Here is a 15,690-nt window from a genome sequence, read left to right as displayed (position 1 = left end):
GGATCTGGTCAGCCGACATACGCTCGAAGGATGGCCTGTTCTTTCAAACCGCGACGTGATTGTTAAGGAGTCAGTTATCGACTGCATGGCCGTCTCGACCAAAGTGTCTTTGCCGACCACGTATTTTCAACTGTCGGTTCAGATTCGAAGACTGCTGCTGTCCTCTGCTTGAGCTCGTGGACTGCGATCCGGAAGAGTCCCCGCAAAGGTCTCGCATTCTCTCACACCAGAAAAACACCCTGCAAAACCCATCTCTGAACCACCAGTGCCACCGCCCCAGTGACAGAAGCACACAGCGGCGACGAAAGAAATTGGTCTGCCTACATCTATCCCACATGGGTCATAGAGTTCCATATCCGAATGCACCTGTACAGTTTCGAAACCCGCATCTACATGCGGATGTCTTCTTCAGGTACCCATGAGAAAGATTGATTAGACCTACGTCTACGTTCGAACATCTTTCTCCAATGCCCGCATAAAGCATCGCCATAGGTCAATCTCTTTCGCCACCCACTGTGACCCCCTGACGGCAGCACTGCTTGACACATGGATTGTAAACTTTACAGTGTCATGTTACTCCAGCGCGTGCATATATTCGGAAGTAAGCAGTCTAGACCCGGCGAGCCCATGACCGCGAGCCCAACCGCGACCAGGGCCCAAAGCTCGCGAACAAAGGGACGCCCGCGCTCCACCTTCGTCCGGCTATACCACACGCATCGTAACCCACTCTCCCTTGCCCAACATGCCATGATGGCCAACCACACAGCAACGAGCGTGGCCTGGTACAAGAGACTTCGTTGCCCTTCCCATCCCCCTCCCTCCGCGAGCGGCCCACCCCCCCTCCATCGCCGCCAGCGTCTGACAGGCAGCCAGCTGGCTGCGCGCGTCGTACAGCACGCCGGCTGTCAGAAGTGCGACAGTGTCTCGCTTCGCCCGGACGCGGCAGGGCCACCCTCATCAGCCCCTTTCCTCACATGCCGCTCTGCCCGGTGGGTGTGCGTTGTACGCCCTCTGCCGCTCCGATGCGAGACCTCACTCTTGTCTCAAAACGCCACATGCCTTGCGAGACAAGCGTAGAACGGATACACACGCACAGCAGGAGCAGCAGCAGCAGCATCAGGCAGCAGGCAGGAGTTGCATCGATGCCAGCAGAAAACGAGGCAACAATGGACAATGCTTCCCCCTCCCCATGCCCTCCCTGCTCCTCGATGTCACCTTGGACCACAAGGGGCGCATGCGGAGCTAGAGTTGCCATCCTGGAACGCATGAAATGCAGAAGAATGGGCGTCTCAAAAAGCAGCAAGTCAATTCAGGTGGGGAATCTTCTTTTCCTCTAGTACAACTGGTATCACATAAACATCCTTTCCAGTCAGAATTCCCGCTCCAAGGAAAGAAGTAAACTTGAAAGACTGGCAGCAAAGATGACTGAAAGAGAGAACCTAACCCCGCCTTAGACTGTTACTCCAATATACCCCCTCTAAAGCAGATGAAATGAGTAGCCGAAAGAGGAAAGTAAGAGCCGCCATAATCCAGTAGCATGTGTGTAAATCTATCGCAAAGATCTAAAAGAAAACGATACGAATGTAGGGCTAAAAAGAGAAAAGAAATTGCCGCGTAAGGTTCTAACATTCCCCAATAGCGATCTAGAGACCGTCAGCGTACCCAGTAGAAGCGGTTGCGTCTAAACAGGTTCATGCATTGTGTGAATTCCGTTCCTGCAATTCTTGGCGTTTGACGGCGCGTTCGTGGCTCATGGTCCACAGGATCAGACAGACGCCTAGTATGCTGGATACGAACGTGATGCCGTACGCAGACCTGTAGCAGGATAGACCCTCGGTACAATCGCGATCGCCTCCATCCGTGGGTGTGCTATGAGCATCAAAGATACTGCCGTAGCATAAATTGAAGACATTGCCGCTGATCACAGGTGACAAGGTCATGAATCCCCAGTTCTGTGTCATGACGTGGACACCAAAGGCGTCTGCAACAATCGACGGGAACACGCCAAACAGCGCGCCGTAGCCCAATCCAGTAAGGCCCGACACCATCCATAGGTGGGTGGGGTTCTCGACCTTCATGGCGGCGAACTGCGCGGCCGTGAAGATAAGCGCCGATGCAACAAGACACCAGAAACGTGACATGTTCAGCTGCTTGACCAGGGCGTCGGAGCCTATCCCGGACGCCAGGCGGCCAAGGAACGATCCGATGGAGATGATGGAAACCTGGGCAAGCTGTTGTGACCCAATGAAGCCCTTGGAGACGCTGTCGTCATAATGAGACCATAAAGCTTGCGCCTTGAGGATGGGGTTAGCATTCTGTGGGATAGCGCCAGTGTGCGGGCAGAGCTTACATCGTGGCCAATGTTGCTATAGGCCGATTAGTATTTAATGATTCATCCAACGAGTTTTTCAGGCCACTTACTTGATTGTCATCAAACCGATGCCTGTCAAAAGACCGAGGACGGTGAAGAGTTGCCAGCACTCCAAAGTGCGGATCAGACGGACACCTGAGATATCTGGTCGATGTGAGTCGTGTCCATGATCATGACTGGTAGGTTTCGATGGTATGTCGCCCGGCTCAGAAATGAGGGAGGAGGATTCGGATGCCTCATTGATCGGCGCAGCGGGCGCCTCGTTCTCTGTGCGGGGTCGGGTCGGCAGCTGCCCTCGAGCAAATCTCGTGGACTGACAAGCGAATGGTTCTGCTTACCTGCATCTGAATAATAGCTTTTATCGCTGGAAACACTACTCCTCGACTTCGTGCGGTGGAGATGGTGTTGCTCTGGGCGAGCCTCGCTGACCGGGAGAGCAGAATAGGATGTTGATCCAGGGACAATGTGCAAGAAAAAGGAACCAATAAAAACCATGGCGAAAGTGGCGAAGGAGAGGAGGAGAAGGAAGCTGGATGTGTCTCCTGGGAATGCGAGACGAGAGATGCCGGTGAAAAAGAAGGCGCTGAGCCCAAAGGCGGACAGCGGGAAAGCAGTGGCAGTCCCGCGGTGATGAGGCCAGCTGAGAGCCGCTACTCCTTGTCAGCATCAATTGAGGGATCCGCCTCCCAGAGATGGCCTACCAGTCTTGAGACCTGCTCCCGAGGAGGAAGAGCTACCGACGCCGGTCAAAAAGGACAGGAATGACATTGTCGTCACACTCATGTAGCCTGGCCCGTTGTCGTACGCTGCCGCAATGTCAGCCATCGCTCATGTAATACAACCTCCGACATACCTTTCTGGAGGGGAAAATAGCCCAAGAACAAGAGGGCTGCGCCTAGGAAGGCGGCTGGACGCGGGCCTTTGCTGTCAACCAGCATTCCAACCGGAATACCGGTGGCATACATGCCAATGTTTCCCGCCGCGCCCTATTTTACTCAGAAATCGTCCGGAGAGTGGGGGGACTGAAGCCGAGGGGGCGCTTACGATCAAGTTGCTTTGGGTGGCGGTAAGCCGCAGTCTGTCCGCAAATTGCGGCGCCCATGCCGAGTAGGCATACTGGCGGGTAGTCAGAAGGCGAGCAAGGCGCCGGGTGGTGGACGAGCAAACTCACGTTGGTTCCGGCAGCGAGGGCGACAACGACGGCGGCGACGGTGGAGAGGATGCGCGTCTTGCGGTGCAAGCGCTCATCGGCGGGATCGTGGATCATGTTTGGTCGTCCGGGGTCGGATGACTCTGGGCGGCCGAGGAAGGTCTGGCTCAAGGGAGCATTGAAGCGAGTGACGTGGTGGGCGGATAGGGAGGACAGGGTCGCGGGTGGTTGATAAGGAAGCGTGGCGGGTGTTGGTGGAGGATCCTGGCAAGGCTTGGTCTGCGGGGGTTTCAGGCGCGGTGGCCGGGCGGCATGGCGGAGGAATGGGAGGCAGAGGGCTCCTGAGGAGCGGGAGACGGATTGACACGTACACGTACCCAGCCAGTGGCCATCGCGACGTTATTTGCGACAGCGGAGATAACTGGAGCTCGGGAGCTGGAGCCGCCCGCAGCCCTGCGCCGCCGCCAAGCCACAGCCCGCGTGGCTCGCCAGCTCTCCGCTGCACGGTTGCGTAACGACCTCTCGCTCTCATCACCGCCCTGCTCCAGTCGCCGTCGCCGTCTCCATCACCACCGAATCCGCCCGCCATGGGAGCTGCGCTCTCTATCCCCTTCCTGGCCCTGCCCAGCGTGGGCACCGTACGTACGCCCCGTCGCCTTGCGCGTCCCACGCCCGCCCGCTGACGTCTCCCCAGCTCGCGACCTTTGCCGCCTCATGCTGCGGCGCCGCGACATGCTCCGCCGTCTGCAGTGCCTGCGGCAAGTGCCAGAACAGGTGAGCCGCTGCTTGTCCCCTCGCGCCCTCGCGCCCGCGTCCCCGCTGACGGCCTCGCAGCATGGCCACCCGCATCGCCTATGCCCTCATCCTGCTGCTCAACTCCATCATCTCGTGGATAATGCTCACCGACTGGGCCATCAAGAAGCTGCAGAACCTGACCCTGGACTACATGGACTTCAAGTGCGGCGGCACTGAGTGCTACGGATACGTCGCTGTGCATCGCTTCAACTTCGCCTTGGGCTTCTTCCACGCTATCTTGGCCATCATTTTACTTGGCGTTAGGTCATCCAAGGACGGCCGTGCGCCCATCCAAAACGGCTACTGGGGCCCCAAGATCATCGCCTGGCTGGGGCTCATCGTCATCAGCTTCCTCATTCCCGAGGGCTTTTTTGTCTCTTGGGGCAGCTATCTTTCCCTCATCGGCGCCATTATGTTCCTGCTGCTCGGTCTTGTCCTGCTGGTTGACTTGGCCCATAACTGGGCTGAGTACTGCCAGGACAAGATCGAGACCACCGGCTCCAGGATGTGGACTTGGCTTTTGATCGGCTCCACCGCGTCCATGTATGTTGGTTCGCTTGCCATGACCATTGTCATGTACATTTTCTTCGCCCGCGGCGGCTGCTCCATGAACCAGGCTGCCATCACCGTAAGTTTAGGCCGTGCAGTCTCGTACGCCGACCGCCGCTGACCATTTCAGATCAACCTGATTCTGCTCATTTTAGCCTCGATCGTCTCTGTCCATCCGGGCGTGCAGGAAGTCAACCCTCGCGCGGGCCTGGCGCAGTCGGCCATGGTTGCCATTTACTGCACCTACTTGACCATGTCTGCTGTCGGCATGGAACCCGACGACCACCAGTGCAATCCGCTTATCCGCGCACGGGGCACCAGGCGAGCCAGTATCGTCATAGGGGCCATTGTCACCTTTGTGACGGTCGCCTACACGACTACCCGTGCCGCAACATACGGTCTGGCGCTTGGCGCTCAAGGCAATCCGTATTCTCAACTTGCCACGGACGATTACGAGCACGGACTCGTTATCCAGCAGCCGGAGAGCCGTCGGGAAATGCGCCAGGCTGCTCTGCGGGCTGCCGTGGAGAGTGGCAGCCTGCCCGCGAGTGCGCTGGACGATGACTCGGATGACGAGTCGGACGACGGGAACCACGCCCGTGACGACGAGCGCAACTCGACGCAGTACAACTACGCTCTCTTCCATGTCATCTTCCTGCTTGCCACTGCATGGGTTGCAACGCTCCTGACGATGAATTTTGACCCGACGGCGGAAAACGATGGGTTTGTCGCGGTTGGTCGCACGTACTGGGCAAGTTGGGCGAAGATCCTGAGCGCTTGGGCATGCTATGCTATCTACATCTGGAGCTTGGTGGCCCCCATGGTTCTGCCGGAGAGATTTGATTATTAAGGAAGACTGAGGGGGAGGAAGCGTTTTTGATACCAAGGTGGCATTACTGATGAGTTAATGATTCTCGAGCTCGGCTTTGTACCATACTAGAAATTGTGTTCTGTTTTTCCTCGTCCACGGGAGCCCATGTGCCGGCGCGAGCCGGGCGACGTAAAGGGTGATGCCATTCGTCAATTGCACCCGCACTCATCACGGTTGTACACGCACCAGGTCACAACTCATCTACATCATCACCACGGCGCTCACCCCGCCGCTCTAGACCGTTTTGCCGTACGCCACAATCACCTGACCGTAGCTGTCTGCGCGCCATCTCGATCAGATCACTATCACAGTGGGACATTCCCCAAATCGGGGAGAAGTCCCCGTCGCTGTCTCACTTTTGTTCGAACGGCGTGCGGCGAACATGGCACAATCACCCCGCCCTACGCGAGCGTTGAACAAAAGGCGCGAGAGCCGAGCGGCACCGGGGATGAGCATCAAGTTGGTCAAGCCGTCCGCACACACCTCGCAGCATGTATGTAGCAGGTATTCCTTCTTCTTCCCCAAGCAAGCAACCCGGGGAGGGGAGGGGAGGGGAGGGGGGTGCGCAACGCTCCAAACCATGCAACGCATGCGCGAGATAAACAGCTCTCCCTCCGCCCCCGCAGCATCAGATACACCCGGGCCAACCAACAACACGAGGAGGTGATCTCGAACGCACGGCTCTCCCCCATCAATCAGGATTCACTTCCTTGCCGCACTCCCGCCCATGTTCGCCCGCCCGCCCGCCTCGTGGACGACGACGCTCATGAAGGGTATAAGCCGCGGCGCTCGTGCACTGGCTAACCGCTGTGCTTTTATTAGCACCGGTGTGTCTAATTGATGTTTGAAACGCGCGTGCCGCGCGAACGCATCCGGGGAGAGCGGCGCAAAAAAAGCTGGCAAGGAGGCCGTCAAACGTTGTCCATCTGCCCGGCAAAAAGTCAAAGTCGTCCTCCACCCCTCCTCCCCTTGCCGCTTATTGGAAGGCCTGGGCGAGAGAGCGTTTGGAGAAGGGGGAGGGAGGGACTCGCACGGCGCGGATGGCGGGCAAAGGCCAGGCAGGCTGGGCCAGGCCGGACCTGCTTTCCCTGACCGGTAGCCAGGTCGCTGGATATGTGGGTGAGCAGCCACTTGCGAGCAGCAATATACGGGAAGCGAAGTGGTTGTTCGTGTTGGTTGAGAAGGGGGGAGGGGGGGGAGGGGGGCGGAACATGGACAGGGTCGAACGTAAATAGATGAAAGCGCACAGCATGAGGCTGGGAGAGAGAGGAGGCGAGAAAAGGAGAAGAAGTGAGGCTTGTGCACGAGGCTGTCAATCTCCAGCGCGCACACGCTCCAACGGCTGCTGCTTGGCAGGCTGTCTAGACGTCTGCCGGTGCGCTTAAGCCTGGATCCCGGTGCGTTGCTGATGCCGCCGGTGAGAGTGTGTGTTGCAGACGTTGCTGCACGCGCCTTTGCTTTTCTCCAGGACCTCACCTCGTCCCCCCGGCGGATCTCGCCCCTTGGTGCGTCGTCGCGTGGGTGGGAAGACGTGGCTGTGATTACATGCGTATGCAGGCTGCAGTTGGTCCGATTGCCAATTTGAGAGCGGCCAAGGGGATGTGTTGAAAAGAAGGAGGCAACACGGGCCGGCAGCGGCCCGGGCACCGCTGTGCTTAGCTACAGCATGCACGCAGTGGGATTGCAAAAGACCTTGCCCCTTATCCCTGCATCTTGTTTACGTGGGTGGCTAGAGTCCACAGCTCAATGTGTTTGTGTTGTGCCTACATTTGAGGATTTGCTTCAATCACCCACGCAGTGATAGTGGGCTGTTTTTTTCGCGGAACGCGCAAGGGTGAAGCCTTCTGCAACACAGTCTGCTCATCTCAGGCAAGTCCCGGTTCACACGGCGGCTCCCCTTGGTTTGTGTGGCAGACGTGTCGATGCGGGCCGGCCAGAGGCCTCCCAATGTGAGTCATCACAGTTGGTATGGAGGGTTGCGAGCTGTTTTGATTCGACAAGAGCATTTCCCGCCGTCGTACCGCCAGTCCCAGCTCGGCGGACACCGAGCCGAGGCGACAAGCTGCGTTGGGCAGACATGGCATTGCAGTAACGGTTCGGCTTTGAGGTCGTCGGACGAGGCTGCGAAGAAGCCTCATGAAACGGCGCAGGATACCGCTTCGACGGGGGTGGGGGCGGCGTATGGGGTATTGCTGGCTTCTCTGAGAGCCGGCCGTTGCTGATACGTTTACGCGAGGAAAAAGCAAGGTGAGTTCCGATTCCGCCACCGGGGATATACGTCAGTGGGCTTGCGTCTCTGAGCCCGCCCGGCCCACCACTAGTAGCCTAGCGGTGCCTGGCTTTCGGGATCTGCTCTCTCCCAGCCCAACACCGGCAAGGAACAAGGCCGAGGTGTTATGCGAACGGCGAGACTGAAAAAGAAAGGAATGCGTGTCTTTGTATGAATATCCCAGTCGGCTCAAACGTGAATACGAACAAGCCTGGCCTATGACAACGCCCGAAAGCATTCTGCGGGGGGGGCTGCACCCTGGTGGACCACCCCCACTGCATCCTTGCCGGGGGGTTGGGACGGAGCTTGTTATGCATTTCATGCCCTGAATCTTGATTCTTTCCTCATGTCCTCGTCGCAGCGTTATGTGAGTCTATCTCGTGCGCCACCGTCTCCTCTCCCACGTTATCGTTGAGCTGTGAATTTCTCCACCCGGAAAAAAGGAATTCCACTCTAATATCTGGGACGCGCTCGCAGATGAACACTATGGCCGGAACACCAGATTAGGAGATGGCGTGTGGAGCGGCAATCGCCCGTTGCGACCAACGCTAGCAGAAAGAAAGAAGAAAACAAATTCAAACCCCCCCAGATTCTAGATATGCTATCGATGGCCCGGGCCACTACCGGCGGGGCCAAGAAATGTGGTCGAGAACCACGCGCAGGGACCGAGAAATAGTAGATGATTTGTGAACATAATCTTGATGTCAGAGGTCGCAAAAGAAAAGGGAAAAATATCCGCACATGCGGACATACAGGGAGAGAAGCGGGAAACGGCTGGCCGGGAGGACAGCAAGATGAAGTAAAGTGGAATGACAATGACGCCGCCGTAATGTCCTGTATGCCTCGCCTGAACCCAAAAGTCCCGCCAGCCGCCCATCCTTCGGCCATGTGCACCGTCCTGAATCTAGTTACGCGACGCCGTGGGTCTTTCCCGATAACAAATGCTGGTATATGTATGCATGCAAAAATATGGGTATGTTGCGAGCGCAAGGAAAGTATTTCAAAAACGAAGCCAAGAAGTGCCCGAGTGCCTGGTAGGGCGAGCAACGCAACCAAGGACAGCCGCGAGAAAACGAACCAAAGCCCCGCTGTGGTCATGTAGTGTCACACGCCTGAAGCGACAAGTGACTGAAAGCGCAACTGTTACGGATCATGCAAGTATTACGGGGGGAGAGGTGTGAGCAGCTGGACGGATGCAAGTCCGGCCGTCCGAGGCGCCTCCGCACACAGCCGTGTAAACAGTGGAGCAGGAGGCGGGATGGGCCAGGAGGACCCGTCGGGGCGAAATCGCGCAAAGCCACAGCACAAGCCAAGCCAAGAAGGGAGCTCCAGGGAGCTAGATGAAGGAAGCGGAAGCCGGGAGATGCGCAGGCGCGAAGGACGGCGTATCGGCGTATCGGCGTATCGCAGCGCGGCCGGGGCCCATGTGCGTGCCGGGGCTGCAGAAGCGGGGACCGGTGGTGGCGGGGCAGGGCCAAGGCTGATGAGGCGGGAGCGAGCAGGCGGGAGCGAGCAGGCCGGAGGTGGTGATGTCTGTCGTCGGGGCGCGAGGCGGTGGTTTTGGTGCTAGTGCCCGCTTGCGGCTAGACCACCCGTCGGCCCCATCGGGCTGCACGGCGCATGATCAACGTCGTGCTGATCAGCCGGACGCGCACCACACCCTCTCTTTCACGACCGCGAGGTCCGCTGACCATACTGCTGATACGCCTCAGGCCCCGCCACTGGGCCTTGCACGCCCTCGGCCCCCATGTCCGTCCGCTGCAGCTGCAGCGCCTGTCCGCCCGGCAGTGTCGTCGTCGACCCGCCCGCTGGTTCGATATATGCCGCAAAGTCCCACGATGAGTTCCGCCCTGCCCCCGCCGGGAGGCCTGTCGAGTACTGCGCCGGCGCGTGCTGCATCGTCGCCCATGGCCCCAACGACGATCCGCCCGTGCCCAGCTGCGGTACTGACACGCGCAGGTCGGGTGGGCCTGCTGATTGCCCGAGGCCAGCTGATGTCTTGACGCTAGGCGACAGTGCCGTTGAGGTCATGCCCGTTGGGTACGCCGATGAGGTTGCTGAGCTCGACGCCGACCGTGGCGACGCCGTGTGCCTCAGCTCTGCCCCGGAGTCAGAGTGCCCGCCGCCGCCGTACCCGCTAACCACGGGCGTAGGCAGCGCGCCCGCCGTCGACGAGTAGCTTGCAGACTGCCGACCGTCAGCGTGTGTCAATGAGGCTGCCAGTGCCTATACCTACGTATTTCCCGATGATCTTCTTCAGCGCGTGCGCGAGGATTTTCCACGGAAACACTTTCACGTCCTTTTCGATGTTCCGCGGCTTGGGGTTCGGGAAGCCCATGATGACCTTGAAAAACTCTTCGCTCTCCGGCTTTGCCTTTGATACCGTCAGCGGTCTGAAGCCCTCCAGGTTCCTGCGGATCCGGTTCTTCTCCTCCACCGTGAACCGCACTGCAACAAGCGATTCGAGCAGGTAGATGGTGTCGACGCTCGTGACAAAGCACTCTTGCTTCTCCTCCCACCAAATGCAGCTGATGCAGATGCTGTGCGGCGCTCGATCTTCTGGGGCGATCGCTTCGAAGCTGGTCGTGATCGTGCTGCCCGACTGGCTCCGGCGAAATTGGACCAGCCGCCGTTTGGCCTCCCACTCGTCCCGGCTCCATCCCTCAGCCATGGCATCCAGTTCCCCATCGATCTTTAGCGTGGCCTTCGAGTTCGGATACATTGCGTACGGGTTGAACGCTTGAGCCGCCCCTGGCACCGCACCTGAAGGCTGCAGCGTGGACGTGCGAATGAGCGGCGGGTTCGCCAACGATGAGGGAGAAGACATGGCCTGCGACCGGCCCAACATCTGCGTCGAGTACAAGGCCGGGCTGCGGAGCGTCTGACCTGGGGATCCGTACGAAGTGTAGCCCGAGCTTTTGACTGGTCCCTGGATGACACTGAGTGCGGGCGAGTATTGGTATGAAAGCTTCTGTGGCTGCGACTGTTGGTACTGTGAGCCGTACGATCGCGATTGCGACTGGCTGCGGTCGTAGCTGCTTTGGTAGGCGTAGGACGTCGATGAACTGGTCTGGAGGAACGGTGAATCGGAGCTTGGTGTGTTCGAGTAGACACTCGGGGCTCTGCTTGTCCGTTGACTGAGGTACTGCTGACCGGTAGTGCGCTTCGTGGGCGAGCGCATGTAGTCTGTCGATTCGGCCGAGATTTTCCTCTTGCGCGAGACATCTTGTGGGGAAGAGGAGCTGTATGAATGGTAGCTACTGGCATCTTCGTAGGTGAAATCGCCGACCTCGACTACGCCGAGGCTCTGGCCGTACTCGTCATCGACGTTGAGTAAGAGGGGCATCTGGCCGTCGATGTAGCCGGTAGTGTCGAACGGGGGGATCTCGGCGGCAACTGCATACTGGAAGAAGGGCGGGCCGCTTCTGTCAACCTTCTGCCAGGAGGCTTCGCTCCGCTTGTTGCCAAACATTACGGAGAATCCGACGTGGGGTTGGACGGCGGCGAGATCGTAGGTGGTGCGTATGCGTATGAAGAGTTTGGTTCCATGCAGGGCTTTCCGTGGGGAGTGGTCTAGGACTTCGGGGAGTTGGCGCGACCTGGGGTCGATATATGAAGGGTACGAGGCTTGATAGGTCACATCACGCGCCTCCAGCTGGGAGGTAGAGATGAAAGGCATCTGTTCGGAGCTCGAGGGACCATGCGACTGGCGCGCCTGCGCGCTGGGGTACTGAGAGGCGAATGATGGCTGTGCGTAGCCGGGGTAGCTCTGCTCTTGATTAGGTCGTGTGGCGGCGTAATCTGTGATGGAGGGTGGTCAGTCAAATGGACTAGTCCTCACGTGTCCACGTCCGGGTCGATCCGGGCCAGGATGTGACCGCGGCGCCCTGGCAAGCGACAAGTCAGATGGGCCAGGCGCACTTACCATACGCGTACGGTTCCTGCGTCTTTTCGTAGCCAGACATGGACAGAAGCGCGGCACCTAGTGCGGTGCCAGCCAAGGCACCTCGCTCGCCGTCCGGGCCGAACTGCAGCGACGACGGCTCCGAGGGATCGCAGTCTTCGTCGACGATGACGGGCGTCTCGAGGCTCCTCGCGGGCGGGATCGGTGGTCTGTGGCGCGGACGGGATCAGCCAGTGCGTCCAGGCAACAGGCAGGCGGCAGGCGGGCTGCGGGTTGCGGGCTGCGGGCTGCGGGCTGCGGGCTGGGGCCTCGGCGGGGCTGAGCGGCGGCGGGGGGGGACGAGCGCACTCACCTGGGTGTGTGTATCATCAACGCGAGCCCGCTTGACGAAGCTGGTCGGGACCCCGGAGTCAGAGGGGTTGGGCTCCGATTATCAAGCGCTTGGAGGGAGATTCTGGGAAGTGGAGACATGCAAGGGGGGCGAGCAGGTCATGAATTTGTCTCCCAATACATGGAGTGCTTCCCAGCATGGGAGAGGGGTGCAGAGAAACGACGGCGGCCACGCTGCTGCGAGCAGGAAAAGCGCGAAATATGCCCGCAGCTGTCAGGTAGAGCGGGCGTGAAGGGGACAGCACGGGGAGAGGGGAGAGATTGCAGGGGTCTTTGAATAATGTCCCACGGGCACGATGCCGGCCTAGTGTAGCCACTGCGACAGCTGTTTCGGGCAGCGCAGAGCGGGCAGGCCGTGACAATAGCTTTGCCGGCGCGGCAGGAACCTGGGCCTGGGGCGGGTGGTGATGAAGCCAGCCGCGAGTCTCGCGAACGTGCAGCGCTGCCGGGGAGGCGTGCCGGGAGGACAAAGAGCTCGCAGAGTCGGCGGGCGTGATGGATGGTGCCGAAAGCGAGCGGGTGAGACTAGCTTCGATGTATGCGGTCTGGATAGAGGAGAGGTCAAACCGGGCAGCCGGGAACGGGGCGGATTGGCTGGGTCTACGGGGAGAGCTTGACGGGTGTCTGAACATGCAAGGAGAGCGAGCGGATGCGGAGGGTGTGAGTCGCGGCGCTGCCGTGCCTGGGGTGTGTAGCTGCGCAGGACAAAACACTTACACAGTAAGCGGTAAGCTTTCACTGAGTCAGCCTGCGGCCGAGAGGGGGTGCAGAACGCGCGTAGGCGGCGGGTCGTGGCCGGCGCGTGCGGCTCTGCGCCTCAGCTGTCAGGACGGGCGGCCGGGGCGCCACGCGGCGGGCTGGAGGTGGAGCCTAGAGCCTAGGCGGGCTGGCGGGCTGGCAGCAGGGCAGGGCAGGCGGACGGTGGACGGATGGATGGATGGGGGAATGCTCTGGCCGGCCTGAGCGCCGAGTCACAATCCGGCAGGCGTCGAGATATGTAAACGAGTGACGTCGAGGAAACGGACGACCGGCCGCAGGCGGGCACGCAACGGGCGCGGGCGGGCATATATCACCATCACCACCGCGTGCGTGAAGAAGGGCGAGCCGGGGCCGGTCAGCGGGCAGCGCGGGCCCGGCAGGCATCGAGGCTGGTATGGCGCGGCGCGCAGCCAATGCGCGTGCGCTGAGGCGCTGCTGATGGTCAGCGCAGCGAGCATGGACAGGTCACGGGCGTTCCGGGGCGAAGGGATGGGCATCGGGGCGCTGGGCGGAGCTGGGGGAGCACTGGGAGCGGCAGTTTGGGATGGTGGTGGTCAGTCCGACCGAAGCGTCAAGCGGCTTTGGCCCAGCCTGCAGGCACCCCTGCGCGCTCCACCGCCGCAACTCTATCCTCCACCATGCGCCGTTGTAGATATATTGCGCAGCGCGCGCCGTTGCTTTTGCCCGGCGCAAACCCACCGGCCGCGTTTGCCCGGCGGCGCGCACTCGTCATCGCGGGGCCCTGGGCCCGGCACGCCGGCGCTCCCTTGCGTTTTCTTTACTTAGATCACGGTTGCCCGAGGCGGTAAGCCAGCTGAACGAGGCGGCTGTGTCGATCTCCGCGAGAAGCGGGCGCCGGGGGCCGCGCTGCTGCTACGCCACGATCGCACTCGCCCAGCAGTGTGCGCCCCCTTCACGCCTAACAGCACCAGCTTATGCAGGCACCGTCACCAGCGCAACCACCGCCCCCGGCCCGCCCGCCTGCCGCCGCGCCGCCCCAACCCGCAGCGCGGCCGCAGCGCTTCTGCTCATCTCGCGGCCTGCGCGTTGCGCCATCCCCACCGCGCGCGCGCGCGCCCTCGGCCTGCCCTCAGCCTGCCCGCCGCCCGCCCTCAGCCTGCCCGCGGGCCAGACCACCGCGTCCCCCCTGATCACCGCCCGCACGCGCCGCCTGCCCGGCGCCGCGCGCCCTCACCGCACTCGACGGCCGCCGCCTGCCGTGCCCGCCCCATTGGGCATGGCGACGGCGCGAGGCGGCTGCACAGGATCGGTGGCGGCGCGCTGGCGACGGGCAGACGCGAGATGCACCGCAGCACCGCGCCCGCCCATGGCCCCGGGTCGCTCGCCTACCGACAAGAGGTGAGACCTGCATCTGCTGGGAAGAACCGCTGCGCCTGCCCGTCCACCGCACCGCGCTCCTCGACCGCTCTTCTTTGTCAGCCCAGCTTGCAGACCCCGTCGATCAAACTCGCCCTGCCGTATCAGACGAGCGGCATCCAGAGCAGCCCGCTCTCCTTGCGCGCGCTCGCCGTCCATTGCGTGCCCGCCGCGGCGCCGCCCGCCTCCCAGAACGGAGACGTGCAGCGTAGAGGCCCGCCGCGCCGCGCCGCTCCCCTCCTCGCATGCTGCGTTTTCGCCCTGCCGGGCTCCGGCGTCATGGCGAGCGCACCCGTCGCCCGCGACTTGCTGGGCCGCCGCTCTCGTGCCCGGGTTTTTTCGTCCAAGCTGCTTCCATTCTTCTCTCCGGCGCGTCGACCCTGCGCACCGCCGCGGCCTGGACGTCGAGCTGCCCGCTGCTGACCACGCACCACGCACCACGCACCTCCCCCCGAAGCTCTTCCAGGCGACCTGAGGGCACTGCTTGCACTGCTTGTCCTCCAGGACCGGGCGCTGCTGGCACCTCCAGACGGTCCGCGTCTGCATGGGAAATTACCAGATACCTGGTTTGGCCGTCTGCATATTGACATTCCAGCAGATCCAGCAGCCGGGGCGACGACGAAGGTCTGCTCGCGGCCGTCCATGGCTGGAATGCGAGCGCCCCGGTTACCTCCGGGAGCACGGCGGCCTTCACGACAGCAGCAGCGCGCTTGCTCTGTGAAACCACCCTTTTGGACCTGGTTGTCGGTTCGCGCCGGGCGGTGGTCATGCTGTCCTCCATCTGAAGTGACGCAAGGATGCTTTTCCAACGGCCAGGTTCCGAGTGCCGATGAGTAAGCTGCCGTCGGCGAGCACGTTCGTGGGCGCTCGTTGATCGGCTGCCCTCAGGGCGAGTGCCGCGGTCGAGGGTCGTGTGGCGAGCAGCCGTACCACGCTCCAGGCCGGGCGGTCGCAGGATCCAGACAACCTACATACACAGCTCGCCGCTGGCCCTCGGGCGTCGTCTGCCTCGGGCGTCGTCTGCCTCGGGCGTCGTCTGCCTCGGGCCTGCGTCATTGACGGCCCCTGGGCGCGTGCGCGAGCCGAAGACGCCCCGACTTGAAGATGCCACGGCGTCATGAGTGCAATGGCGGCGGCGGGGGTGTGGCGCAGCAGTGCCAAACGCGTGCGTGCGCTCGCGTCGTGTCATCGTCTTCACAGAGGCCCGGCTGCGCGCTGGGCTTGGAGGCATCGACGCGCGTCCGAAAGCAGGCGT

General features: G+C 61.2%; 3 protein-coding genes across 3 annotated transcripts; 1 reads left to right on the top strand and 2 right to left on the bottom strand.

Moving 5' to 3' along the window:
* Nucleotides 1–1,691: 1,691 nt before the first annotated feature.
* BKCO1_23000131 (mfs transporter) lies at nucleotides 1,692–3,913 on the bottom strand (the record flags this gene model as incomplete). The annotated part of the gene is made up of 9 exons (XM_020272939.1): nucleotides 1,692–2,294; nucleotides 2,351–2,366; nucleotides 2,422–2,638; nucleotides 2,710–3,021; nucleotides 3,073–3,177; nucleotides 3,225–3,357; nucleotides 3,416–3,487; nucleotides 3,543–3,800; nucleotides 3,899–3,913. 9 exons carry the CDS (start codon nucleotides 3,911–3,913, stop codon nucleotides 1,692–1,694), a joined length of 1,731 nt encoding a protein of 576 aa, XP_020130724.1.
* Nucleotides 3,914–4,108: 195 nt separating this feature from the next.
* On the top strand, nucleotides 4,109–5,715 carry BKCO1_23000130 (membrane protein tms1; the record flags this gene model as incomplete). Its single annotated transcript, XM_020272938.1, has 4 exons — nucleotides 4,109–4,159; nucleotides 4,216–4,295; nucleotides 4,356–4,944; nucleotides 4,996–5,715. 4 exons carry the CDS (start codon nucleotides 4,109–4,111, stop codon nucleotides 5,713–5,715), a joined length of 1,440 nt encoding a protein of 479 aa, XP_020130725.1.
* Nucleotides 5,716–9,673: 3,958 nt separating this feature from the next.
* BKCO1_23000129 (transcriptional regulator medusa) lies at nucleotides 9,674–12,380 on the bottom strand (the record flags this gene model as incomplete). Its single annotated transcript, XM_020272936.1, has 4 exons — nucleotides 9,674–10,192; nucleotides 10,242–11,806; nucleotides 11,931–12,118; nucleotides 12,262–12,380. The coding sequence occupies 4 exons, from the start codon at nucleotides 12,378–12,380 to the stop codon at nucleotides 9,674–9,676; spliced, it is 2,391 nt and encodes a 796-aa protein (XP_020130643.1).
* Nucleotides 12,381–15,690: the final 3,310 nt, after the last annotated feature.

Source organism: Diplodia corticola, assembly GCF_001883845.1.
Source record: "Diplodia corticola strain CBS 112549 chromosome Unknown scaffold23, whole genome shotgun sequence".
NCBI classification, from domain to species: Eukaryota; Fungi; Ascomycota; class Dothideomycetes; order Botryosphaeriales; family Botryosphaeriaceae; genus Diplodia; species Diplodia corticola.
The sequence above is the reverse complement of the archived record's forward strand: the minus strand, read 5'-3'. Positions and strand labels throughout refer to the sequence as shown.